Below are 26947 nucleotides of genomic sequence, written 5' to 3'. Positions count from 1 at the left end.
TTACAGACAGACAAGAGGCGGTGCCATGGGCCGCTTGAAACGTTAGCATGCACCTCAAAATAAGGCGAAATGCTATTTATTGTATCCAGTGGCTCAGCTGATATGAACGTTGGCATTATTGTATGTGGTAAGTATTCATGCAGGTAGGTAATGCGTCATGTTACGACATAATCAATTATGAAACTGGCATGGCTGAAGAGATGCCATGGACGATGGACAATGCCAACAACCCGAGGGCACCCTGAGGGTAAAATGTATTATGCTTATGAGCCCTATAACTAAACGTTCACCGTGCAACCGTCTTTTCCTTTGCTTGTAAACTTGCTTTCAGTGATAGAAAAAATATGGCTGCAATATCCTGAATTTAGTCCCTAGTAGGCCTATAGGCCAAGTCCCCAAAACACTGGATCAAACAATTTCCATCTCAAGCATCTTTCCTTAGCCCTCCCTGCCTGGTGAAAGTCCAATGAGTCAGAATCAGAAATGGGTTTTTTTTCCAAGTAGATTTTGACATACAAGGAATTTGCCTGGTGGTGTCGGCCTATACAATAAACATATTAACAGGAAATAACAAATAAAGCAAAGTATTGCAATAGTAAAGAACATAAATATAGAATAGAAAAATAACCATACAAATATGAAAAAGATACTATTAAAATACTATTTAACATAACTATTAGGCTACCAAATGTGTAAAATGATTAGGTTTGATGATGTGTTTTAGATTAGGAAAGATGTAGTTTTTTTGCAGGATGTGAAAAAATATATTAACAGGGGATGTGCAAAAGTTCACAGAGACGTATGGGGAACATTCACTTTACATTCAATGAAATACATTAATATAGTGTTAAATAGTGTGCATGATCAAAATGGCTTTAAATTAAGATTGTGTTACAGTGAGATTTTTCTGATGTTCTACAGGCTGTGTTGTGTTCTGCTTAATTTAAAGTAAGAGCTATTTATCAAAATCACAGTCTCAGTTGTTTACTTAGCAGCAAAACAACCCATGTATCCATTGTTATGCTCAGTATCCACCAGTCCGTTGTGACAGTCAGTGCTTTAATAGTGTTTTGTCAATCCTTGTCAATTTATAATCAGGGTGTAAATAAAGGAAACCAGGCATCAATTCCACTGTTTGTTCTTGTTAGCAGACTGGATATACTGTAAAGCATATGGCATTACACAGAAAGATAAGGTAGCCTATTGTTTTACTGTTTAATTTTTACACACAGACGAGAATTTCCTTGCAAGCTTTATTTATATTGAGTGGATAATAAGATTAACGATGTAACTGGTACAATATTTGCCAGCTTTCCATAATGTGAGACATTACAATTCATACTGTGATCTGGAACTGGCACTAAACTGGAACAGTCTCATTTGGGGAGGAGGTTTTTAGATTCTCTGGAAGATCCATGACCTCTGAGTTGGGAAAAAGCACACACATATCTGTATATGGTTCATACAGAATATCCATATTTATTCTGTTTTTTATATATTATTTATTATTAATAAATAATAATAATATATTATATATTCTGCTAATACACTGCATATATCTATATTATTCTTACTACTATTATAATGTCACTGCTACTACATTGCACATATCTGTACATGTTGTTCATACATTGTTCATATTACATAGCCATATTTATTCTGCTCTTATAACACTGCAATATATTTCTTGTCCTGTCTATGCACCACCTGTCGATACTTGAATATCACATTGCACTTTTCTGCCTTTTTGCACTTCTGGTTGGACGCAAACTGCATTTCTTTGTCTTTGTACTTGTACTCTGCACAATAATAAATTAAATTAAATTAGTAAGCTAGTTTTTGATATCCTGTAAGACACAGGTGAGGGACACTAATATTCAATACTATTCCTTCCTGCTAGTGATCAGTACAGTGGTGACACCTTATATACTGTCTATGGGTGACACCAATTCCTGCACTTTGGTATCAGATAAAAAAAGAAATAAGCTAACTGTAAACAGAAGCAATTATGTTTCGGAATTATTTGAGAGATGAAACAAACAAAAGCTGAGTTTTTTTGTATTGTAGGCTATGCATTGAAATCAAACTTCAACAAGTGTTTTCTCAATCACAGCTTTGACTGTCACATCTAAAATGTCAAATTAAAACTGTTGGCAAACGAGTTGATGTTGTCCATAAAAAAAAAAACCACCTTGGGTTATTGAACTAAGGTGTTTAATGTTGTGCTACAAAATCTGTTATTAAGTCATTAACCTCTGCTAATGCATTTTATGGTATGCACGGCATTCTGAAAATGTTTAAACAAGAATACATTTTTGTTTTTGTTTTTCGTTTTGTCATATCCATCCAGACAGACTGAGCCCCTTTAAGTGTTATGAACCATGGATAAACAGCATTTTATGAGGAATCAGAGATTTTTGTGTGTGTGACAAGATCAAATTTGAACAGCAGCGAGAGGAACAAATAGCTGCCATTATATCCAATCATGAATCATCACCCTGAAAGTAAAGTACAAATTGCACTGCAATATATTTAATGGTCCAGATAACAGCTATGACTATTTTTGAGGCTAACTGATTCTGCAGTGAATCCTCAATGTGCTTCATTTTCAAAACAAGCATTTAAAGATATATTCTGTCATAAAAATACAAGATAATTTCACATTACACAAAAGGTTCCATGTGTCTGTCGTAGCACATGTACGCAGGAGCATTTAAAGGTGGAGTCAGCGATTCTAATCCAATACAATTTTTGTTTAATTCAGGGAATATCTCTTCACAGTCTGCTATCTGTCCGTTATGTATGTGTGCACTAAAAGAAAATACAGTGTTCACACAGCCAATGTCAACACAGTCTGTCAATGGGAAACAAACAAAGTGGCTTGGACCAAGCCACACATTACCATTCCGTTCGTGCTTGTGCATAGGACAGGGGAAAAGCCATGGATGTATGAAGAGAAAGGCAGTGGGAGCGAGAGGGACGGACGATAAATTACGGACTCCACCTTTAATAACGTCACATAGTTATATAGTATAGTCAAAGTTCACATACTTATCTTTATTTTACTTGAGTAATGTGTTCTCTGACATGATCTTTCTATTCTAACCATATAAAATGGTTATAGTATATGATGTTTCATGTTCTTTTTGTGCGCACAAAGTAAAATGTTACTTTAATTCAGTAAAATTCAAAGATTTTTTTTTAATTTGAGTTAAGTCTTAACTTATTCATCATTTTGTTGATTCACATGCTTTTAAGAAATGTGTTTTTCATAAAATAGTAGCACAATTACTTTTTTATGACTAACTTAAAGCTGTGGTAGGTACTTTATTTTGTGGCGTCGGTGGGGCAAAAAATTCCATAATAATCTTTCAGGATATTGTAATTCAAGTGTTCTGAGAGAAAACTCTTCTACACCTCCTCTTGGCTCTGCATTCAGGCTTTAGATAATCTAGACATGACGGGAGACTTTGGTCAATTACAGGTCAGAGAGCGTTCCTGTTGGCTGTTCTGCCCACGTATTGCCCGTGCGACAGAGAGGGGAGAAGGAGAGCTGCAGGAAGAGGTCTTCCTCCTACAGATAAGCTCATTCATGATTAATCTGCTATGTATCCGCCTTTATTATCACATATTGGCTTTAAAAGCTCAAAGTCAGACCCAATGACTTCATATCTGTTAACAAGAATTCACATCTTATCATCTGTTGCTCCAGTAATTTGTCAAACTTGCTTAACATCACGTCTAATCAAATGTTGCTTTATGACTCATTACATTATTTCTGTTGTATTATCACACTATGTGTACTTCCTGGGACAGATACATAACACTTCTGTTATTAATGATTAATTGTTTCATAGAGGGCAGACTAGGTTTTCCCGCAGTGTGTTTTTTACAGCACAGCATTTGACAGCCAGGATTAGGAGGACGCACAATGAGTAAGCCATTAGCTCTGTTTTTCTGGTATTTTTGCGAACCATTATTCACAAATTAATCCACAAGGACTCTATGGATTTATTTTTTAATGTTCTTTCTTATCTCAGTACATAGAAACACAGCTTCTTACTTGCTTGGCATTCCATGTTGTTAAGTTAAAGCATGCTCTCTCAAAGGCTGCTGCATAGAAGTGAACAATGATTGTGTTTTTCAGCGGAAACCGACGGTGTCCAGCTCAAAGATTTAGCCCACACAAACGGAAATGGTGTGGACAACCAGGCTTTTGAAATAGAGGTATGTATCACATTTAATTTTTTAAAGAAAATGGCACATGTTTTTGTTTTAAATAAAATGCCTTTTATGTTCCTAGGAGGACAACATTACTGATACTAGCAGCGTCAAAAGGCAGACAAAAAAGACAAAAAAGGGTTTGGGATCATACTTAAGGTGTGTGAGTTGCACTTTGTAAAGTAATAGTTGTTTTATTTGGGGTGCAATTATCACAGAAGGTGCACAGCATTAAACCTACGCAGTTTGGATTATGCTTATACTTATTAGTACTGTATATGTACAGTACTATGCACATATCATTATGAAAAAAAATATGTGCAGCTGTTTACTGTGCTACTGTGAACTTTGACTCGATATAGAATCTATAATTGAAATTGAATGTGAAAGACTTTTTTCCTTACAGAAGTGGACATTACATATAATTTGTCCTGTATTTCAGCCAAGTTTCCAAGCCGATTAATGCCACAGAGGATTACATCAAGGCTCACTCAAAAACCTTCAAATACGTTGTACTGGGCTTACTTGGAGCAGGTAATATTAAAAGTCTGTTCATTTGTGTTACAATCAGTCGTGGTTTGTTTATGTGGAATGATATTTCTTTTGAAGACAATAACAAGATAGGAATAATCATGTTTTTTGATCAAACGCTCTGTTCTGTCCTGTAGGTTATGTGGCATACTTCATTGCAGCCTGTGTATTGGATTTCCAGAGGGCCATCGCTCTTGTAGTCCTAACCAGTTTGGCTGTTGTTGCTAAATCATATGAACTTTTGAAGGAGTACAAAGGACAAAGCATCAGTCAGTGTTTTAGACCCACAGTTAGATGCTTTAAATCTAACTTGAAATGGTTAAAATGGTGAGTGGATGTCTTGTTTTCAGTTGATGATAATTGAGCTACACATTATGGAATTTGTTTATGAGTGAAGGTGTGTTTTTTTTGTGTTTTAAGGGTTTTCATCTTAGCAGCTGTGGTCCTGCTTGTTCTGTGGCTGGCTTTAGACACACGCCAGCGTCCTCAGCAGCTTATCTCGTTCGGAGGTGTGTGCATGTTCGTCGTGCTTGTGTTCCTCTTGTCAGCACACAGGACCGCGGTGAGTTCTGTATTGAGTCAACCACTGACTCTACTGAAAGACGAATGATGACTAGGGTGGCAACTGTTTCGAAATGGACGATTATCGCCAAGTTATCTGTGGCCTGTTTTGCTAAGACTTTGGATATCATTTGGCCTTGTGCCCCTATCATCTTCAGGTTTAGCAGCTTCCTTGCAATAACAAGGTTCTATGGAGACACCCTGATACACTAACTAACTTTCAAATAATCTTTCTTAGGTATCTTGGAGGCCTGTGTTTTGGGGTCTCGGGTTGCAGTTCTGTATTGGCCTTTTTGTTATAAGAACGGAGCCTGGACTCATAGCATTCGATTGGCTTGGAGCCCAAGTGCAGGTATTAAACTTGGATGTTTTAACATAAATATTAAACTTTGTTCAAATGAAAAAATAATTGAAACATATTCCTAGTTAAGTAGGAGGAACAAGCAGGTGTCAGCTGCAATTTTATATGAACAAATACTTAGGCATGTGTGTGACCTCAGTATATTGAATAATAGGATACACACTGATGATTATTACACAAGATACAGTTCTCCTCCCCCATTAACATCACAGATATTCGGTATACATCTCCCAAATCATCAACAAACATAACATTAACAGGTATTTGTACATTATAAACTCACTTATTTTATTAGGAATATGGATTGAAATACCATCCATTTTATATTAATAACATCCGAAATGTACATTTATATGCAATGTATCTAGGAATTGTATTACGATCTAAGTGATCCAAAAAGCTCTTGGGTCTGCACACCAGACTTTGCTCGTATTGCATACAGTGTTCGTTATCTACCAAGGCGCAATATTCTTTACTTGAGTGGATCATACATGCTTATCTTTAGAGCTACTTTATTATGCTGTTCACTCTTATTCTTGAGTCAAGGGTTGAGGGAACAGAATGTGCGCATAAGCATGTGGTCTGTTAATCACTTTTTAATGTGCAGTTCAGCCTACTGTCTCTTCTTAGTTGCCACTTTAGTTCCATGACTTCCTATTGTAAAATATGAATGAATGTGTAATTGTGACATAATAGTCATAAATGAATGGATTGAAGACAAATAATCATTTGAAATGATATAACCCATGTTTCTTCTTTGTATTTTGATTACAGATATTCCTTAACTATACCAAAGAAGGGTCAGGTTTTGTTTTTGGGAATCTGATCGAAAACATTTTTGCCTTTCAAGTAAGTGGATGACGTTGTATTCTTTCTTAAATATAAGCACTTAACCAAGATTCTAAGTCATTGGAATTGACCATGTCAAACTTGAGTTTTGTGATTACCTCTCCAGGCTTTGCCCATTGTTGTGTTCTTCAGCAGCGTGATGTCAGTCCTTTACTTTTTGGGGATAATGCAGTGGCTCATTCTAAAGGTAAAGAAAGGTTAAAGTTGTACCTCACTGTATCATAGGTTCCTGTAAGCCTTGGTGTATATTGCTTATGCCTGAAGTGTCATACTATGACCAAAAGCCATGTGTTTTTGTCCACGCAGATCTCATGGGTTATGCAGATAACGATGGGAACCTCTCCCACAGAGACCTTGAGTGTGGCAGGCAATATATTTGTTGGACAGGTACTCTGAGCAAGACTTTGATGTCTTTGTAATAATATCTTTGACACTAGTCTGACTATGTTTTGCTTTGAAATTTCATGAGCTACAATCTCTGACATTAATAACCGCAGTAAAAAAAAAATCTACAGTTACTCTGCTTGTTTTCTTTTGTTCCACTTTGTGCATCAGACCGAAGCTCCGCTGCTGATCCGCCCTTATTTGAAGGACATGACCAAATCTGAGATCCATGCTGTTATGACTGGCGGATTTGCCACAATCGCAGGCAGCGTCATGGGGGCTTTCATCTCATTCGGGGTGAGATTAAATTATTTTCATGCCACCACATAATACATACATACAAAAAAAAAATATATATCTATATAGCACATTTCATACAAAAAGATGATATCAAAAGAGACAATAAATAAAAGAGTTATTTAAAAATGAATAGTATATGAATAACAATCTGTGGGTGTGAAACAAAGTAAAGGTGTGAAGGTAAAAGCAGGTTTTCTTTTAAATTTTAGAAGTGAGGTGCACATTCTTAAATCTATAGTCTGGGGCCTCATAAACTAAATGCAGCATCTAAAACCACTTTACTACTATCAAAGTATACTCTCAGATTCTTAACAAGAAAATAAAACAAGGTTGTTTCCTTTGGCAAAAATCTTGAGCCATCTAATTTCTTAAAAACTATTTACAAGGCTTTAGACAGGGCTTAGATCAGAATAGAATGGAACCTAGGACTGAACTTTGGGGTTTACCACAATAAATATTTATTCTTTCTGAACAGAACTCCTCAATTAATACAATGTAGTCTCAACCTGTTAGGTAATCTAGATCTGTGCCCAAAAGCCCAACCCATGTTTCTTCAAGTGGAGCTAATAAAGTAGTGTTGTTGTGGCATCTAGAAGAGGCCGTACCAACTCGGGTCACTGAATAACACCTGCCTGTAAGGTTAATATTTTACAGTATATCTCTGCTGACAAGCAGTCAAAAAGCATCTTCAGATAGAGCTGCTAGCCATCAGATCCAGGGCACAATTAGTAGACGGGAGACAAAAGACTACTCTGCTCTGTTGAGCAAATCAGCATCAACTACATTAAAAAAAGAAAAGATGGGATAGATTTGACTAACATGATCAGTGTTGCGTTTTGATAGTATTTCTGATCTAATGTTAGATTCTCAACTAAAACGGCAATAAAAACTGGACTTTTGGACTTTTTATAATTTGATAATGGTTTTGTTTAGTTGATTTGCAGTTTTGGTATTTTAATACTGTTAATTAACAGTTATGCAGAATATTAAATACTGTATCTGTTGCTGATTATTGCAGTAACTCCACCACAGCGCCATGAATTAAACGACATTTCCTTGTATTTTGCAGATTGATCCATCTGCCTTGATTTCAGCCTCTGTAATGGCTGCTCCTTGTGCCTTGGCCATCTCCAAACTTTCTTACCCAGAGACAGAGGAGAGTCCCTTCAAGTCAGAGAAGAATATTAAAGTGGCTTGTGGGTGTGTATGTCTGTCCTTTAATTTCATCTCTTCTACCATCATGATTTTTCTACTTTTTTAATTAAATTACTTTATTTTGTTGTTGTTAAAACTCCCTAGGGATGAAAAAAACATCCTGGAGGCTGCTAGCAGTGGAGCATCTGCTTCAATAGGTCTTGTTGCTAACATTGCAGCAAATTTGATAGCCTTTCTTGCCATCCTTGAGTTCATAAATAATGCTTTGATTTGGCTTGGCAGTATGGTGGGATATCCTGAAATCACATTTCAGGTACGTTTCAGCAGAAGACTGATAACTTATGGTTGACATTTTGATGATGTGTGATTCGTTTTTTGGATTTTGAAAAAAGAATGTTTACACAATTGTAATATCAAAAGGGGTTATCCAAAAATGTGCAGATGGTCAAAAGATAAAAAGAGCTTACAATTAAAATAAAAGCTCTGTTAATAAAAAAATTACAACCTCATTCAAAAACAAAAATGAGTAGATATTTAATAAATAAACATTTAAATAAACATTATTTGTTTTGATTATGTATTTTCTTATTCATTATTTGGACTTACATATATTTATATATGCGCACATTTCACAGATTTTGTGAGTGAGTCTAACAATATCCAAATAACTTCATGCCTCCCTGTGCTCATAGATGATTTGCTCCTATGTATTCATGCCTGTGGCCTTTATGATGGGAGTACCATATGATGAGAGTTTCACTGTGGCTGAACTAATTGGCACTAAGCTCTTCCTCAATGAGTTTGTAGCTTATCAGAAACTGTCTGCACTGAAGATCAACAGACTCAACGGACTTGATGAAATTGTTGGAGGCAAAAGACAATGGATATCTGTGAGTAAATGTTCTTAATTGGAGTGAGAGTGGGTGTGCTACAATTATAAATTCATAAGCACTGCACAAAAGAATTAAAGCTATAGTGCGTAGTTTCTGTCTCCCCCCATGAAGAATTCTAAGTAACGTCAACAACACCGTCCGCGCGTCCACATGATACAAGTCTTCCGTGATCGTGCAAAGCCCCCGCCCCTCCTCCACGCAGTTGCTAGTAGCCAAGGAGAACACGGAGGATTACAAAAAAACACGATGATCTCTCTTCAGAGAAGATAATTATCTTCACTCGAGTTTCTGCGCGGGAAAGTCACCGGACGACACAATCTTCTGAACATAACCATACTGAGAAATACAGAGAGAGTTGTGTGGAGCTGATAGTCTTAATTAGCTTTGTAGCAACTCATTTGGCAATGGCTTGAATGTAATGGACATTCATTGATATCAAAAAGTTATGCACTAAAGCTTTAAAAGGGAAATTATTTTACACAACACTAAATAACATCACATGATTGTGTTTTTTTCTTGTTTCAGGTCCGATCAGAAGTAATCACCACTTATTCTCTTTGTGGGTTTGCCAACTTCAGCTCACTGGGCATTATGATTGGAGGCCTATGTGAGTATTTTATTGATCCATTATCATGTTTTTGTCCTGCCATAGGATACTCTCTCAATAATGATTTTTCTTTTTCTCAAAGCCTCTATATGCCCATCCAGAAGAGGTGATGTCTCGTCTTTGGTGATGAGAGCTATGCTCACTGGGACTTGTGTATCTCTCATCAATGCTTGCATTGCAGGTAGGGGCTTTTGAATTGAACTGGCAGTGCAGTTTCCTGCTGTGCTGTAACTGAGTAGCTTTTTTGCTTTATTTCTTAGGGATCCTCTTTGTTCCTCCACTTGACTGTGTGGAGCTGTTTAAGGCAACTGCTTTCAATGCCACAGATGCAAATTTACAAACTTGCTGTCAAGACCTCTTTAAAAGGTAGGCATGTACATTTTCATTACGGTGACTGATTTAAAATGCAACATACAGGGTTAATAGATTCTTAAATGTGCACTCAGGTAGTTGAGTATCTCTCTGTGTGCAATTTGGACTTACATCTCAAATGCATTTTTTTGCAGCACTATTAACAATGGGACCATCTTGTTTGAAGGATCATGGAGCACCGTAGCAAATGTCACTGTGTTTTTCTCTAAATGTTGTCAGTGCTGTGGTCTTTCTAATGTGGCAGTTTGTAATTAGAGGAGAAAAATACATATCAGTGTCTGGTTTTCTATTGTAGTTAATTACGTGCCTGTATGTTTGTATATTTGTGTTACAGTTAATGTAAAAATGTAAAGCCTATATGCATCATGTATTATATTGTAAATTAATTCAGATATTGGCTTTTATTTAAATCCAAAGATTAAAAGGACACACCTTCAGAAATATACCTCATGAAATATTCAGGCATCAAATGTTTGAATGTAAATATTTCAAATAGAATTGAGTGACTTAGTTATTTTGTTATTGATAATTATATATACAGTCATACTTTTTAAAAAAATAAAAACCTATGAAAATGTCATCTATGCTTGGACACAAATGTTTTACATATTTATTAAAAAAACATTTGCTGACATGACATAACAAAGCACACATTGTAAAACACATTTATTTCTTAATCGATCATTCATTTACTCACTCACTCATTTACAATTTTTCTTCACACTTAATGCACACATAAACACAATACGGTTTGTTGGCATGACACCACACATTAACACCATTCGCTCCTTTGTCAATATTTCAACCTCATTTCAACCTCTTTTTTGAATTTTTCTATCATAAACAATCATGCAATTACAGTGATGTAAAGTAATGACAGCTGAAGTTTAAGAGCGGAGGACTTTGAAGATTCTCATTGATCATTAACCAATAATTTATTAAAGGAATTTCTAAAGATATCTTGCCAGTTCTTCAATATTTGTAAAAGACAAATGACTCCTGTTGGAATTTAATCATGAATACCTGTTGAAACTAATGAGATAACTGAATACTTTTTCATTCTGATTCTTATTCTGCTGACCAACTGTACACAAGCAACACTCACAGCTCTCTTGTTCAGCAAAGGGGATTGTCAGATGCTGTACAACTTTACAGATGTCATTCACGGAGCCTTACTTAGTGATCAATAGGCTTCTGAAAGTCATGAGTCTGCTCTTTTGGTTATTTTGTTCAGTGTGCTTTTATTCGACCCAGAGTCCATAGGTCAGATCCAAATTACGGTGTGGTACTCATTCATCAGCTTTCCTCATCGCTCGTGTGTTTGCATGTCAATGAGCATGAGCATACCATAGTTAAAGACTTTACTGGTAAGCCCCTTACTGCACACTGCTTTGCATTCACCAGCATAGTTCTGAAATACTAGGAGAGGACTGATTACAGACACAACAGATACAAAGTACTCAAAAACTAGTAACCAAAAACACACAAACATCTAAAAATGGTTCTGTAATTCCTGTAATGCTGCATTTCTAATGCAAGCCATATATAACGTCTCTAAAATGATGTCCTACACACATACTGTACATCACAGATGAACTTGAAGTGTTTAATATGGACACATTTCCTCAACCCCCTCTGTGGCTGTGGTTTTATTCTCCCTAACTCTTGAAATCAAACCATGAAAATGTTGACATCTCTTCATTTAAAAGGAAAAAGCAAAACGTCACTGCATATTTCACAGTGTGAAGTAGGCCTACAGTTGATTTTTCAATGATGATGATTTTGAGTTGACAGGTATTGCTTAGAAAGGTGTTTGTCCAGTAGTACAGAAATAAATAGCTCGCACACTGCAGTGCTCCAATATCCACTTATTTATTGCACCTATAGGTGACGTTTCGAGCACAATTGCTCTTAGAGTTGTTTGTCCACTCATAGAGCTGATACTGTAAGACTCTGAGGCAAGTGTTTCAAACTATTTAATAATGTTATGTCAACTCTGTGTGACCCAGTTTTACTTTTCACACGTTAAAGTTAAAAACACATGCTTTGCTGTTTGGCATTTAATATAAGCCTTTCAAGTACAGTAGCTGGAGGACGGATGTCTCCTACTGTAATTGTAATGGCGACTGAGAAGTTCACAGTAATTCTTTATGACAAGTCAGGTCAACAAACTATTCCTTTTCTTATTATCTCGCTCTTCAAGACCTTGCTGGTTTTGGTAACTGGAAAGAAACAGGTAATACTAAACCATTAAAAGCAATAAAATTGTGCTTGGCACAGTTGAGGTGCTTCTTCCTACCTCATTTCAAGAACATCAACAATTTCTGCAGGTTTGGGTTTGGCACCTGATTTATTGTCCTCTGTCTCCTGAACTTTTCTAGTCACCTTTGGGCTAGAAGAAGCCTTTCTAGACATCTGAGGGCTGTGTCCTTTCCGCTGCAGCTGTGGGCTGTTAGAGCCCAACTTGCGGTTGAGCAGGGGGCTCTTGGAGCCCTTCATCTTGGTGGGTTGCTGCAGACTATCCATAGTTTTAAGTGAGCGCAGGCCAAGAAGTCCACAGTAGTAGTTGCACTGATGGTGTGTCAGAAACTGTTCGAACACTTCAGGAGAGCCATGTTCTGTTAGTCCTTGGTATCTGGAATACAGGGAACACATTTTTATTCCAGCTATTCTGATAGAAAACAACAACAACGATAACATTTGCGTGTCCTGGTTTAGATACAAACCCTTTTGACTTGGTCACAACTCTAACATTTGTAATCTTTGTTTCAACACCTGCAAAAATAAATCACAGCAGATTATTAGTATTATCATTCCTACAAATAGATGAATGATTGCACTCCTTATAAACTTGTATGTGTGTCTTACCCTCCAGCCGAGTGACCAGCAAATTGCCATGCGTCCACTGATGGATCCAATGCTGGAAGGTGCTGCATTTCTGCTCCACCTCCGACATGGTTCGTGTAATCAGCCTGCCTTTAGCATCCATCATACAGTACTTAAAGAAGACACCCTTAAGATCAGCCTCCACTGTAGCATATGGCACAGAGTTTGCAGGCCGGTACATCAGATACTGAGGTATCACTCTGTGGACAACACAAACCATTAGTCGGTTGATCAAAAGCAGGGTTGTACATTTTAAAAGAAATCAATTATCAGATACTGTATAATAAGCATAATACTTACTCTAGCGAAAAGCCAAAGCTCTCAATAACTCTTGCTTCAGCCGAAAAGATTTTACAGTATTCTCGAATCATGTTTTGGACTTTGCATTCCTGGCAACACAAATAATTTAATAAAGCAGATCAATACTGAAATTGTAATCACTAGGGATTTATTGGGAGCAATTTACCAAAGATTCTTAGACAAGAAATCCACCACTCACTTGCTTAGTTATCTGTAGATTTCTCTCTGTGAGGTTGCTCTCCTGTGTGGTCCCGTAAGGGATGGGGCTTTGAACTTTGATGATGCAGGCGCTTCCAGACTCAAAGACGGGATCCAGGCCGTAAATGACCTTCACTCTGCTGGCTTTGTGAGCGCAGCCCTCCCCGAGCTGCACCGTCTCTGTCATGATGCGGCCAAAGTACTTTTCACCCCAGCTGCCACAGTCGGCCAGGCCTTTACTGAACAGCAGCGGGGTCATCTCGATCTCCTCTCCAACTAAAGAAAAACAGAAACACATATTTACAATGAGCAATAATTTACTTAATCTATCATAAAAAAGGCTGATAAGTTACATAGCTAACTGAAAAATGTACCTTCCAAATCATCTTTTAGTAGTATCTCAGACAGAACTGTAAAATAGAAAACAGAAAGATCTCATAAGATTGTTATTTATATATAAAAAAAGTTTTCACACGTGATTTTTCCAGGCATACTGTAGCTTACCGTCTACGCTGAGCAGGAAGTCAGTGGTGTCAGTCCCATATTCGTTATTGATCGTACAGCCATATACTCCACAGTCATAGCTGGATGCTAGAACCACAGCCAGTGCTACTTGGCTTTCATCTCCTCCACTTGAGGGCAAGAAAATGGAAAAACACAAAATCATTGAACACAATCAAGTTGAGTTGTACCCAACGTCAAAGATTCAACAACAACCCACAAGGTGTCACTGTAAGACAGATGGCCACGCTGTGTGGCAGCATTGTGCTGACACAGCAGCCAGTGGCACATATATAGACTTTTAATGCCCCCTGGAGATGGGAAAAATAATGTGTCAGGTTACAGTTTCTGTGTCTAGCCAGAGATTCACCTCTCTGTGTCACAGCTGTGGGGCTCACAGTCACATGAGCTGGACGTCTCTGCAGGGAGAATATGAGAATGACAGAAGGCCATGGGATGCACTCTGAGGCCCAGATAAATCCTGTTCATCCTCGTAGCATTATTGTTTCACATTTGGAACCTGTCCAATTTTACCAGTCATGTCGACTGGAAATCCTCAAAACAATAGCAGTGGGGCAAAAAGGTGACAAGTAATACAAGTTGAACACCACGATGTGACAAAGCTGTTGATTTGTGATACAGGTAATTAGAGTAGTGTTGACGTTGTAAGACACAAAGGGGATTTACCTTCTCTTCACCTCTAGAATTTCCTCCTCATCTCTGTACCACTTAATGGTGGAGTCACTGAGCACGTTGAAGAACTGGCACCACAGCTTCAGGTGTCCGGAGGCATCTGGGAACGGCTCTCCCCTGATCTTACGGATGACCTGTGGAGCTGGTGGTGCATGTGATGGGGGTGGGGTGGGGGTGCCAAACAAGGGGCCCAAGGTAAATATATACTGTACTGGAGAGTGGAGAGACTTTCTAATGTTTCCACTTCCTCAGGCACTGGTGTACTAATCACACTCATGTGTTGACAAACTAAGTATTTCACAGAACCATTTGTAATTATGGTATTCTGATATTTTGTGAAAACTACACGAAAAAGCAATTTAACAGCTTATCACTTGTGATTCTTTTTTAGCCATATTGTACATACATGTTATGGTTTATATTAATTAAGGTAAGTAAAATTATAAGTACTGTAAGTTATTTTGTAAATCTCAAATTGTGCAAACAAGTTGACACTGCTCTTTTTGGAAAACATGCATTTATTTATCAAACATATATTTCTATTCTTTACCTTTCAAAGGGTCTAGCTTCTTTTCAGCTGGTTTCTCCTCTTGTTTGGTGCTGACTGGCTCTTCTGTGGGAGTCTCCTCTGTGACTTTTGGAACCTCCAAGGTGGCCTTTCTGCGGCTTAGCAGCGGAGAGCGCCTCTCCATTGGTGGGGTATTTTGTCCCGTGGGGGCTTGTAGTAATGCTGCTCTGCGAGCCTGACTGGGTGACATGTAGGGGGTCTCCTTCTTACCTTGAGTATCTAGCGCACCAACCACTGCTCCCTCTCCATCTTCTTTAGTTTTTGGGAAAACTACAGGAAAAAGTCAAACATGTTACACTGACATTTAACAGCTTATCACTTGTGATTCTCCAGAGCCTGAGTATTTAGACATATTGTACATACAGTACATGTTCCGGTTTATATTAAGGTAAATAAAATGATAAATACTGTAAGTTATTTTGTAAATATCAAATTGTGCAAACAAGTTGACACTGCTCTTATTGGAAAACATTCAGAACTTGTTCCCACAACATAATCTTTATATATTTCTATTCTTTACCTTTCAAAGGGTCTAGCTTCTTTTCAGCTGGTTTCTCCTCTTGTTTGGTGCTGACTGGCTCTTCTGTGGGAGTCTCCTCTGTGACTTTTGGAACCTCCAAGGTGGCCTTTCTGCGGCTTAGCAGCGGAGAGCGCCTCTCCATTGGTGGGGTATTTTGTCCCGTGGGGGCTTGTAGTAATGCTGCTCTGCGAGCCTGACTGGGTGACATGTAGGGGGTCTCCTTCTTGCCTTGAGTATCTAGCGCACCAACCACTGCTCCCTCTCCATCGTCTTTAGCTTTTGGGAAAACTACAGGAAAAAGTCAAACATGTTACACTGCCATTTAACAGCTCATCACTTGTGATTCTCCAGAGCCTGAGTATTTAGACATATTGTACATACAGTACATGTTCCGGTTTATATTAATTAAGGTAAGCAAAATGATAAATACTGTAAGTTATTTTGTAACTATCAAATTGTGCAAACAAGTTGACACTGCTCTTATTGGAAAACATGCAGAACTTGTTCCCACAACATAATCTTTATATCTTTCTAATATTTACCTTTCAAAGGGTTTAGCTCCTTTTCAGCTGGTTTCTCCTCTTGTTTGGTGCTGACTGGCTCTTCTGTGGGAGTCTCCTCTGTGACTTTTGGAACCTCCAAGGTGACCTTTCTGCGGCTTAGCAGCGGAGAGCGCCTCTCCATTGGTGGGGTATTTTGTCCCGTGGGGGCTTGTAGTAATGCTGCTCTGCGAGCCTGACTGGGTGACATGTAGGGGGTCTCCTTCTTGCCTTGAGTATCTAGTGCACCAACCACTGCTCCCTCTCCATCTTCTTTAGTTTTTGGGATGAAGATTTTGCGACGAGCTCCGGAGGCCAACTCCTCAGGTGTGGCAGAGCGTATCAGCGACAGACTGTCTCTGCGCTTCAGACGGGGACTGCTCTCACGGGAGAGGGATGATGTTGGTGTTGAGTTTCCACTCAGAGTTTCGTCTGCTTTTTCATTCTGACGGTCACCCACAGCGATTAGGCCTACGTCGGAGTCTGCAGCAGCTTTGGACATGAATTTGCGGAGACTGGCTGGACTCAGTGATGGATGGGCCGGCGGTTTAGCGCAAAGTCTCTCAACAGATGATCTGTTTCTTTGGAGGTCCTCAACAGACACAGAATTCTCTATCTTGGCCTCTTTAAGGGATTTTGTCTTCAAGACTTCAGGGACAATGTTGTCATCTGTTGTTTTACTTAATGATGGCACATTGTCACCAAACTTTGTTATTAGAGCTTCAAATAGCAAAGCAGGAGTTTTGTCTTTTATACTCTTTTCTGCCATTTCTTCTACGTTCTGTTTTGTACTTTGAGTTTCTCCAGGCATAGTGTTGTCAGCATCATGCTTTGTTCCTCTCTGTGTGGCAGCTGAAGTTTCAGTTTCTGTCAACTCACTTTGAGTGGGCAGACTGAGTACAGAATCACTTTCATGACAAGTGACAGAGATCGGTGGCACCACAAACAAAGGCACCGGTGGAATTTCAAAAGGCTGCTGTGTATCTGAAATATGGGTGTTTACGAATACATCATCCTCCTTGTCATCAGTGCATGAAACATTTATAACAGGAATTGAATCATAGTCCATCTGAGGGAGCTGTTCACTGCTTTTCATGCGTGGCGGCTCCCGCTTGATAATTTTTGTCTCGTCATCTAATTGCGTAACTTCCTTTACTTTCTCTGTAGGTAAGAGGTTGTTATCATTCTGCAAGCCTGGAGAATCAGCCACACCCTGGTCTTGGATTATTACCTCAGACACATGAGTTGCATCATGTTGTTGCAAAGTAGCAGGCCCTGATTCTTGCTTGTTTAGTGCCAAAATAGTTAGAGGGAGAGTGCACTCTTTGAACTCAGGCTCCATTATTTCAATTTTTGGGATTATAAAATGTTCATTTGGGTTTACACCTGCAACAGTTGGTTTAATATCTGGGGTGTCTTCAATTGTAGATATTTGGATTTGTGGGATATTCACAGAGGGCCAACCCTGCTGTCTCTCACTGTTGTCTTGATGTGCAACATTACTGTGCTCCTCCAAAACATAGGCATTACCTTTCTTGTTTTGTGTTACTGAGAGGCTCTTCGACTCATCTAACTCCTCTACTTTTACTGGATTTCTCTTTTCTGTCTCCACCTCAAACTGTAAACTCTCATTTCTTGCTTCGGTGCTCTCACCTTCTAAAATCATCTGTGTTTTTAGATTGTTACAAGGGTTAACTTCTAAATCTAAAGCAGAAATCAATACCTCTTTCAATTTGCTTTCCTCTTCACCGCTTCTAAAACCTGTGTTTGAACTAACATTGTGGAGTTCACGGCTTTCCTCTACTGTAGAAGGAGTGCATTCTTGCTGTATTTTTAGGTCACCCTTCTCTAAACTCTCAACCATTGCAGTGGGCGGAAATCCTACATTCATTTCCTGAATCAGTGAAGTACATTCAGTATGTTCATTTACATGATCTCTCTCTACACTGTATGTTGCCACAGCAGGCAGAAGCAAAAGCACCTGATCTGGCGTTTTAGATTGACATGGCTCTATTCTTTCTTCCATTGAACATGTTGTTAATTCAGTATTCTCAGATCTGTTTATATCTGAGCACGGCTGTTTCTTTGATTTCACTTCAGCTTTCTCACATATCTTATTGGAAGAATGGCCCTCCTCTTTGCCCATCCTATCAACACTCTTCTCTTCTCGTAAAGTTTCAGTGGGTGCTTCTCCAAGGCTGTGGCTGTTTGACGCTAAGATAAGATTGCGAGGGGAAGTCCAGCATTCCTCCAAACAAGTGAGGGTGGCTGCGGGGGAACATTCCTCTTCATAAGGGCCGTGGGTCTGTAGCAGGACAGATATTTCTTCCCTGAGTAAAGCTTCATCTCTTGCAGCCTGGTGATTAGACTGTGGTGCAACTACGAGGTAATCTTGCTGGTGTATGGGAACCTCTTTGATAACTGCTGCTATCTGAGAGTCTTCCTCTTCAGCCTGATAGAAAGTAAACAAATAAAGCATTTTAGTACTTCAGTGCATTTGCAGCAGTGTTTGTCTTCCACAAGGAACTCCATTAACCACACATGCCTTACACTGCTGGTTTAACTTCTTATGCAAAACAAAATATATATTTTAAGAGGCTGATTTGTTAGTGGCAAAATGGCCTCACAACGTACTGGAAAAAAAACACTTAGTGTCATGTTGAGGAGTTAGAAGCTCGTTGAAGCAAACTTACTGCAGTGACCTTTCACACAGCAACGCTTTTAGACTGAGACAGGTTTTTCTTCCATAAATTAACAGAATCATGAACAGTGACAGATTCTGACAAACATTATATTGGAATGCAGTGTTATTTCCCGACAGAGAGGAAGAGCACTGTGGTACAACTACAGTACATCAGGTTATTCTTGTTTTGTTTTTTTATATCACCTGTCAGCCTATTTCAGGATCTTCTATAACACATGTCATGTGCAAGGTAGCTGAAACCAAGTGTTTACACATCTTTATAGTCTATGGTTTACACGTGCAAGGGTCCAATTCATTTTTTGGGTTTTTGAACAAACAGGCGTTATCTTTTTTTGGTTTAAAATTGTCTGCATTAAGCCATGAATACATTTTATACATTTAGGTCGATGATTTAAGCAATTAAAGTTTCAAAGTGCTTGTGTGCTTTGCCTCTTATGTTAAAACACAGACAGGGGAATTCCCACATGATTGACATGTGCTGTTTACACAGAGAACTTGCTGGACAGTGAATGAATGATTGCTTGTCTCTCAACAAAAGACTAGTCATAACATGATTTGCATAATTATGTTGTCATCATCAAGCTGGTGAAGAAAGAACAAAAACAAAACAAATAGCTTAAATTTGAGAGTGCAAAGTACCAAAGAGAAGATGTATAGGTAAAGCTTCAAGCTACATATAGAAGTGTTTTGGGGGTTTTCCCCTCACTGCCCCATGTTTTTACTGTCCACGCCCTTAAAATGAATGCAGAAGAGTAACAAAGCCACACGTTTGGCCAGCAGTGACTACTAAGAAAAAAAGAAGTTGCTGCTTTCGATGGAAGAGAACTGGTATCACATTCAGTCTAAAAATGAAGCTGTGGTCATCACTACACCTCGGTGTGTAAATAGATGCAACAGCCATGTGAGAAAATACTGTTCAGATATATCGTTTGACTTCCTCCAACCACTTATCCACGAGGCTTCCCATTTTACTTAACATTTTTTTCTTTATTTATACTGTATTTTATACTGTAATTAAGTTGAGGATTAGATGAGGTGAGCAACATTGTCTGTTTGAGGGTATATTCATATTGTTTTAAAATTTCTGCTGTATTTATTACATTGCTACTGTATTTATTAGATTTATAGGGTATTTGTATTGATTTTTGTATTTTAGGGTGTCTGTTAAGACCTGGCTAGGGACAACAGATGGAAATTAGCACTTGTAGCTAACTCTGGCTTGTTTATAGCAAGTAATTTGTCTGTTGATCAATGAGCATTGTCCCTATCAAATAAATAAATAAATAAAAAAACCACCACCATAGCAAAGGTACAGTTGTAGTTCCACATTACGGACAAACAATCTCTCTGCAGATGGATAATGTTTAAACATAGACTTCAGTTTCATTTTCAACATGTGACTGTGCACAATGAAACTATAGGTGAATATAGTGTTTGTGCACTTCAAGAAGAATTCACGAAACAAAGCAATTCACAAACTCAGAATACATTTACATACAAATATTTAACTTTCAAGGAAATGTTGGTTTTGGTGGCTTAAAATAAACTTTCAGAACTTTCAACAAATTCTTTCCAACTTCCTCCTTAAGCATGGAGAATGAGGAATCACATTCTAATAACTAAAACGTTAGAGTGATTTTGATATTTAGATTTTTTGAAAATAAGTGCATGCCTGTACAGTTTGACCATTACTTTAGTGGATTTCAATTTAATATGGCCACTGATTTTCACTCTGGCATCAACAAAGACAAAATCATTTTATTTAAAAAAGAGATTGAGGTCAAATCTGAGAATTTAAATTCTCTCTTTGTTTAATATTTGAGAAGAAGACATAGGCATGGCTTTAGTTGGAAACACATGGCCATGTATTTGCAACATAAAAAAAGAGTTCCAGCCTCATCACGTCAAAGAAAGTCATGAAACAAATCCATATAAAATGGCCAAGAGCCTCACAGTCACATGAAACTGAATTAAAGCAGTCCAACCCGGAATATAGCAAAAACGATAAATCGCTGCCGCTATCAGCTTCCTTACTGTAAGGGCGTAGACAGCACATTAATCATAGTATGATTGTCCTGATTCCCCACACATGACAGACATGAAACAATTTACCAAGCGGAACACTGAGATGAACGAAGTACTGCCTACCTCCCTGTTCTCTAGATGAGGAAGAGGTTTATTTTAAGAGCAGGGAGGAATGTGTCCAATGTGACGAGGCCCTCCTTTCATGCCGAGACCTGCCGCTCTACTCCTGCTCATCAAGACCACACGGCCTCCTGTCATGCAAAGCCCTGTTTGTAATGTGAGAACCACTTCTGACATTCAGGTTTCATCATGATCTCTGACGCACTGGTGTCCCGCCAGTGTTGTAATGTAACAAAGTACATATACTTAGTTATTGTACTTGAGTAGAATTTTCATGTATCTGTACTTTACGTCGTTATTTATATTACTTTCACTTTTACTCCACTACTTTTCCTAAATAAAATGTATACTTTTACTCTCCTCAGCGTCTTCATTACTCGTTACTTACAAGAAATGTTCGCTTGTTTTGCTTAAAATTCTGTTCCTGTTTTTCTCTTTGTTCATGTCAGACTTATATTTATATATACATATTTAAGAAGGTGTGGAAACCCTGAATATTATGCTTTGTTATGAGGAAGCCACAATAAAGTTCATTATCAAAGTTTTTCTTTACTTTTACTTTCTTACTTACTTGTACATTTAATACAAGAAAATTACTTTTCATACTCAACTACAGTAAATATCCCATACTTTAAGACTTTTACTCAAGTAATATTCTAAAAGGTGACTTTAACTTCTACCAAAGTCATTTTCTGGTAAGATACTATTGACTTCAAGTACTTTATACAAGACTGTGTCCCACTCATCACAGCCAACATCTGAGATCCGAGCAGTGTAGATCCACAACTTCCCCCCCACCTCCACACATATTTAGTACAAGTTGCTCAGTTCCCTATTTCTCCAACACTGTCTTGTTTGGCTTGTCGCTCTTGAGTGATACACAGTAAAGAGATGCAGTATAACCACAGCCTCACATGGCCAGGCTGACTCACTCCTCCAGTTGCTGACCACTGATATTAATCTGTATGCTTTAAAGCGGTTGTATAGTCCGACTAACCCACACTGTTCAATGAATATAACAAATGTAACTATGAGTCGTATGCTTCTTATCTACCACATTTGCAACCAGCAGCAGCTAACATCCTAAACTTTGACCCTGAAGTAGCTGTATTATCTTTTCAAACAAACGCAGCCTATATTTAACTCTCAAGTGGCAGCCAGCTGCCCTTCAAGACCATTGTACGTACCTCAGTGAGAACTTGAAGCCCAGACAATGACATTTCTTCACCTGGACCGTTGCTCTCTGGCCCCACAGACACCTCTATTTTCTCCACAGCATCGGCTGCCTTGACACTCTGCCCTGTGGACTCCTCTATGCTCTCAGGTGGCAATTTATGAGCTAGTGGCAGGTCTGTGTGTCTGTCTTCATGCTTATGTTCATGTGGCTTCAGTGACACTGACTGTTGTTCTGTATCAATAGTTTCTGAAAGCTCCTTCAGTGTATCTATTTCCATAGGCACAATGTCCTCCGTTAGAGGATTGCACACTTGATTATGCTCTGGTTGCAGCCGAAATGATGGCGGCGTTGAAGCAGGCGAGTGGTCAAACTCTCTCTCCTTGTTCTCAATGTGATCATGAGAGTCCTTCCTGCTCTTACCAAAGAAGAAGTCTTTGACTGTGTGGAGCACAGAGGAGATGGAAGCCTGGATGTTGTGGTGGTCGTGATCCTTATGAGCCTTGCTGGGATGTTTGACTCCGGAACCATGTTTTGTGTAGGGTACTGTATGCGACATCTCCATCTGCCTTTCCCTTTCTTTCTCCCTCTCTATGGCCAATTCTTCTTCTCTCCTTTTCTCTCTCTCATACTCTCCCTCAAGTGCTTTTTCTTGTTCTTCCTTCACGTCTCGCATCCCCTCTTGCCCTCTCTCTTTCTCTCTGCTGGCACTTACAGTAGGTATATCCATCTCTTTAGGTTTCTCCCCTCGAGATGAGTTCTGTTTCTCCTCAGCAGCCTGGGACTGGAGAGTCTCTGCCAGAAATTGTGCCAGACCAATTCCTCCATCATAACAGTTTTCCCCTCCATTTCCCATCATATGGCTTCTGCCATTGCTGCTGTCGCTGGTGCTACCCCCAGAATCTACACAATTTAAGATCTTTATTTTCTTTTTGGCCATAGTTTCCTCAACTGGCGATATCTCCTGCTCCAGGTCTTTGGATGTCATAGGGGCTGTTTCCTTGACTTCAGCGCTAATACCATTAGGTACTGCAGCAGCTCCCAGTTGTTCCACAGCCTCAGGTTCCTTGACCGCTGGCCTCTCCTCTGGTGGTGGGATGTGCCGCTTCCTTTGAGGACGTTCTGGGCTACACTGCGGTTTCTCTTTCTGAATGTTTTCTTTATCCACCTTCTTGGTCTGCTCCTCCTGATCTTTCTTCTTCTTATCTGCTTTCTGCTTCAGCTTGGCAAAGAACCTCTGGTGGATCTTGAACTCGTTCATGGTGCCAACCTCCAAAACTCCCGAACAGGAGACAATCCCTTTGCTATTGCTGGCTGAGACCTGATAGATGGCTGCATCATCCAATGTGCAGCTAAAAAAAACAGAAACATCTATTTAAATCATATTATAGGTACACTGACTGTGTTACAATTCCAAACATAAAACAAAAAGCTGCATTTCTAATAATTTGTTTTAATAGATTACTATTCTTGCAAGGTTGTATTACATACTTGTAAATATGGAGGGTGTGGGTTTTTCCATTACGATGAATTTCATATTTTGGAAGTCCACAATACCGGTCCATTTCCATATCATCTTTATACCATTTAAGTTCTGGAGCTGGGTAACCTAAAGACATGGATAGATTTTAATGAATGGATTGCCTCTGGGTTACAAACATTACACCTCTAGTGTAACAAAGTACTATCTATAAATATTTGAAAAGACTTAAGTCTTTAGTTTGCACTAAATATCATTTTATATGGGAAATTATACAGTAAACAAAATGCAGTGTAAGAAGCTTTGGCATGAATGTGTTTTGAGGCTGTTGCATCATGTTTATGATGTGTCAGCTGCTGGAACAGCTGCGACTGTTGGATGGGCCCACCCATCCAATCTGCCTGCAGTTAGAAACCCAACATCCTGAAAAGTCAGCTTGAATATGACATGGTCGATTGTGTCTAAGGAGCAGTTCTGGAAGAATGAAGCTTTTAATTTGGTGCTTTCAAAGTGAAATCCTTGTTTTGTTTTCAGATTAGTCACATCCTGTCTCTTCATCACACACAATCTGAAAAGTCTCAGTTACTCCAAAAAAACAACAAGCTCAGGCATGCAAATTGACAGACCTACCTGAAACCACACAGTTGAACTTCACATTACAGTTTTCCGACACTGCCTTTGATTTCAAGGTGGTCTCAAAGGACGGCTGTGTATCCTCGGTCAGCTGAGCCATGACGCTGCACAATGTGCTCCTGAAAGCAAACACTATGCATTAGAGTGTCAATTTCTTGTTTTCAAATCGTAGACACAAGTATCATTCCAGTGATGTCTTCACCTCTGTGCAGTTCAATCCAACAACTTGCTTAATAAGGAAAGATGTTAATGGGAATGTCTGGTAGTGACGAAAGGAGTGACGAGAGTGTGAAAGAGTGACAGAGAGACTTGTGAGATGTCAAGCAAAACAAAATTGTCAATCCAACACGAAAAACAATGTTCATCACTAAAAACTGAACGCAACACTTGACAAAACCGGACACTTACAGTTCAAACGTGTAGGTTTCATTCTTGGTGTAAACCAGTTTTTGTGGTTAAGATGTTAGTTGGGAAGAATGTTTGAAAAGTGTGGATTACCTCGTTGGCCTGTAGTGAGAATACCTTGAATAGCTATTCAGAGGAGAGGCAGATAAAGGGATGTCAATGATTCCGTGCTGTGTACATATAACCCACCTACATGAAATAGTTTAATAACTGCCCTCCTCTTTGACAAAAGGAGCATATTTTTTGTTCATATGGTTTGTAGATTGGAAACAGAAAAATGCATAATTGATGTGTGATTTGTGACCCACAATGTGATGTGCTAATCAATATGGTAAAAATCTGTGATTTAACTTATCATTTACTCAAGCTAAATACATTTAAATATAGAAAGATAATGTTATGTGATTGTTTTTTACTTAATCTACCTGACCCAGATACTTTCTCTTTATCACCATGCAATATAAATCAGTTTTTTTTTTTTAACACAAATCTGCTTCATAAGAAACATCCTCTATACATGGATTATAGACGAGGCTGTCTACCTGTTTTCAGGCCTAACATTTGAGAGGTAAGGATTGCGGCTTTCTGTGCGGCCATTGGAAGAGCTGCCCTCCTCTTCACTGAAGCTGCTTGTCCTCCCATTAGCAGAGTAAGAGCGAGTCATTGGCCTTCTGGAAGTCATCGTCCACTAAAGCAATTCGCAGCAAATGTCAAATCCAAAGGTAAATGTATCACCCACAGTATGAAACTACTCCGTGTTCACGTCCACAGTTTGTCAAAGTCCAGGGCTCAAATTAAATGGTGTTATCCATGTAAAAGCCCCTGGAGAAGAAAATAAGTAACACTTCAGAATGGTAACAGAACCTGTTGAAAAAAATAAAGAAAAAGTTTAGGGGTCATTTGCTCATATAAAAGAGAAACACACTTAGACTTAATGCTTGTTCTTTCTCACCAAGCATAGTACTTTGCATTGGAGCAAGTTATAAATAGGATATCAGCTACCGGGTCGTGGAAGGGCTGTTAGTGGTCAAACACAAACCTAAAACGTGTTATTTAATTAAACGTGTTAGTGATATAATTCAGGTGTTACTTGGTCACCTTAAAACCAGGTATATTTTCCAACTTACCATTGAGATGTTGTCAGTGTTGCTTTCGAGCCAGAGTCTGTGAAGAAAATCTCTGTAACTGCCTATCATAGAGACGCATGTGTTGCCAACAGGGGCCTATTTATAGCAGCCCTACAAATAGGTGCAAGAGCACATCAGATTTTCCAAGACTTAGGAAAGAAGTCTAAAAACTAAACTAAATGTGAAGTAAAAGCTAACCATTCAAACTAGATCACATAACTAAAAATAATTTAATTAATGGTCATACTGTAAAATGTCACTGCTTTATTTTGATACATGTTAATAAGATGGAAAAAGGGTGTCCCACATAGTGAGACACTGTAGTGGAGTGGATGTGGACTTGCAAAACATGTCTGTGTCTGTAGCTGATGACAACCAATGGTCTATGTCCTATGCTTTGCATAAGAGTTGCTAAAGGACAGCCCCCCTCACTTTGTATTGCAACACATGGTCAAAACATATACATACTTGCTGCTCATGTTTCACATCAATTAGACATAAACAGGCTCAGCTGACAAAATATATTCTTTGATTTAATGATGTATGACACATTAGTTATGTTATTGTTTTTGATTGGTCTTATTTATTTTTGTGGTTTTACACTGTTCTTGTCAGGTTTACATGGACTTTCAGTTGGTTTTCATGGATTTTCAGTTTGTTGTCATGGACTTTCAGTTTGTTTTCCCATTCACTGTCATCAGCACTCATTGTTCACACCTGCAGTCCATGGGCACTGATCACTCACACCTGCACGTTGTTAAGCCACGTCATCAGTTCACCACCTGCACCTCATCAGTCCACCATCTTTATAAGCAGCAGAGGCACATTCATTTTTTGTCT

General features: G+C 38.7%; 2 protein-coding genes across 8 annotated transcripts; one reads left to right on the top strand and one right to left on the bottom strand.

Moving 5' to 3' along the window:
- Nucleotides 1-22: 22 nt before the first annotated feature.
- On the top strand, nucleotides 23-11191 carry slc28a1 (solute carrier family 28 member 1). The gene is made up of 19 exons (XM_039807928.1): nucleotides 23-127; nucleotides 3485-3935; nucleotides 4148-4227; nucleotides 4304-4380; nucleotides 4664-4755; nucleotides 4890-5079; nucleotides 5173-5314; nucleotides 5552-5665; nucleotides 6449-6523; nucleotides 6630-6710; nucleotides 6830-6910; nucleotides 7079-7204; nucleotides 8277-8407; nucleotides 8507-8675; nucleotides 9055-9252; nucleotides 9781-9862; nucleotides 9945-10043; nucleotides 10123-10228; nucleotides 10369-11191. Exons 2-19 carry the CDS (start codon nucleotides 3932-3934, stop codon nucleotides 10487-10489), a joined length of 1968 nt encoding a protein of 655 aa, XP_039663862.1. The 5' UTR covers nucleotides 23-127; nucleotides 3485-3931; the 3' UTR covers nucleotides 10490-11191.
- Nucleotides 11192-11242: 51 nt separating this feature from the next.
- On the bottom strand, nucleotides 11243-26370 carry alpk3a (alpha-kinase 3a). 7 transcript variants are annotated; one of them, XM_039807920.1, is made up of 17 exons: nucleotides 26108-26351; nucleotides 25523-25844; nucleotides 25074-25106; nucleotides 24573-24694; nucleotides 23954-24071; nucleotides 22476-23814; nucleotides 16443-18891; nucleotides 15901-16188; nucleotides 15363-15650; nucleotides 14807-14954; nucleotides 14123-14250; nucleotides 13993-14028; nucleotides 13620-13894; nucleotides 13421-13509; nucleotides 13103-13320; nucleotides 12961-13009; nucleotides 11243-12869 (listed from the first exon to the last, which is right to left on the bottom strand). In XM_039807920.1, the coding sequence occupies exons 2-17, from the start codon at nucleotides 25660-25662 to the stop codon at nucleotides 12530-12532; spliced, it is 6060 nt and encodes a 2019-aa protein (XP_039663854.1). In that variant the 5' UTR covers nucleotides 25663-25844; nucleotides 26108-26351; the 3' UTR covers nucleotides 11243-12529. The 7 variants fall into 7 exon arrangements, with proteins under 7 accessions (XP_039663854.1, XP_039663855.1, XP_039663858.1 ...); XM_039807921.1 differs by having other exon boundaries at nucleotides 25523-25802; XM_039807924.1 differs by lacking the exon at nucleotides 15363-15650 and having other exon boundaries at nucleotides 26108-26363.
- Between the last annotated feature and the right edge of the window lie 577 nt (nucleotides 26371-26947).

This window comes from Perca fluviatilis, chromosome 8 (assembly GCF_010015445.1).
Source record: "Perca fluviatilis chromosome 8, GENO_Pfluv_1.0, whole genome shotgun sequence".
Taxonomy (NCBI): Eukaryota; Metazoa; Chordata; class Actinopteri; order Perciformes; family Percidae; genus Perca; species Perca fluviatilis.
This window is presented reverse-complemented; position numbering and strand designations above follow the sequence as displayed.

Coding starts and splice junctions, on each gene's coding strand:
- alpk3a (XM_039807920.1), bottom strand. CDS start 25,662: ATGACTTCCAGAAGGCCAATGACTCGCTCTTACTCTGCTAATGGGAGG. Junction 14,029..14,122: donor CTTCCTGCTCAGCGTAGACG/GTAAGCTACAGT, acceptor TCTATTTTACAG/TTCTGTCTGAGATACTACTA. Junction 13,321..13,420: donor AGCTTTGGCTTTTCGCTAGA/GTAAGTATTATG, acceptor TGTTGTCCACAG/AGTGATACCTCAGTATCTGA.
- slc28a1 (XM_039807928.1), top strand. Junction 4,756..4,889: donor ACTGGGCTTACTTGGAGCAG/GTAATATTAAAA, acceptor TCTGTCCTGTAG/GTTATGTGGCATACTTCATT. Junction 5,315..5,551: donor TGTCAGCACACAGGACCGCG/GTGAGTTCTGTA, acceptor AATCTTTCTTAG/GTATCTTGGAGGCCTGTGTT.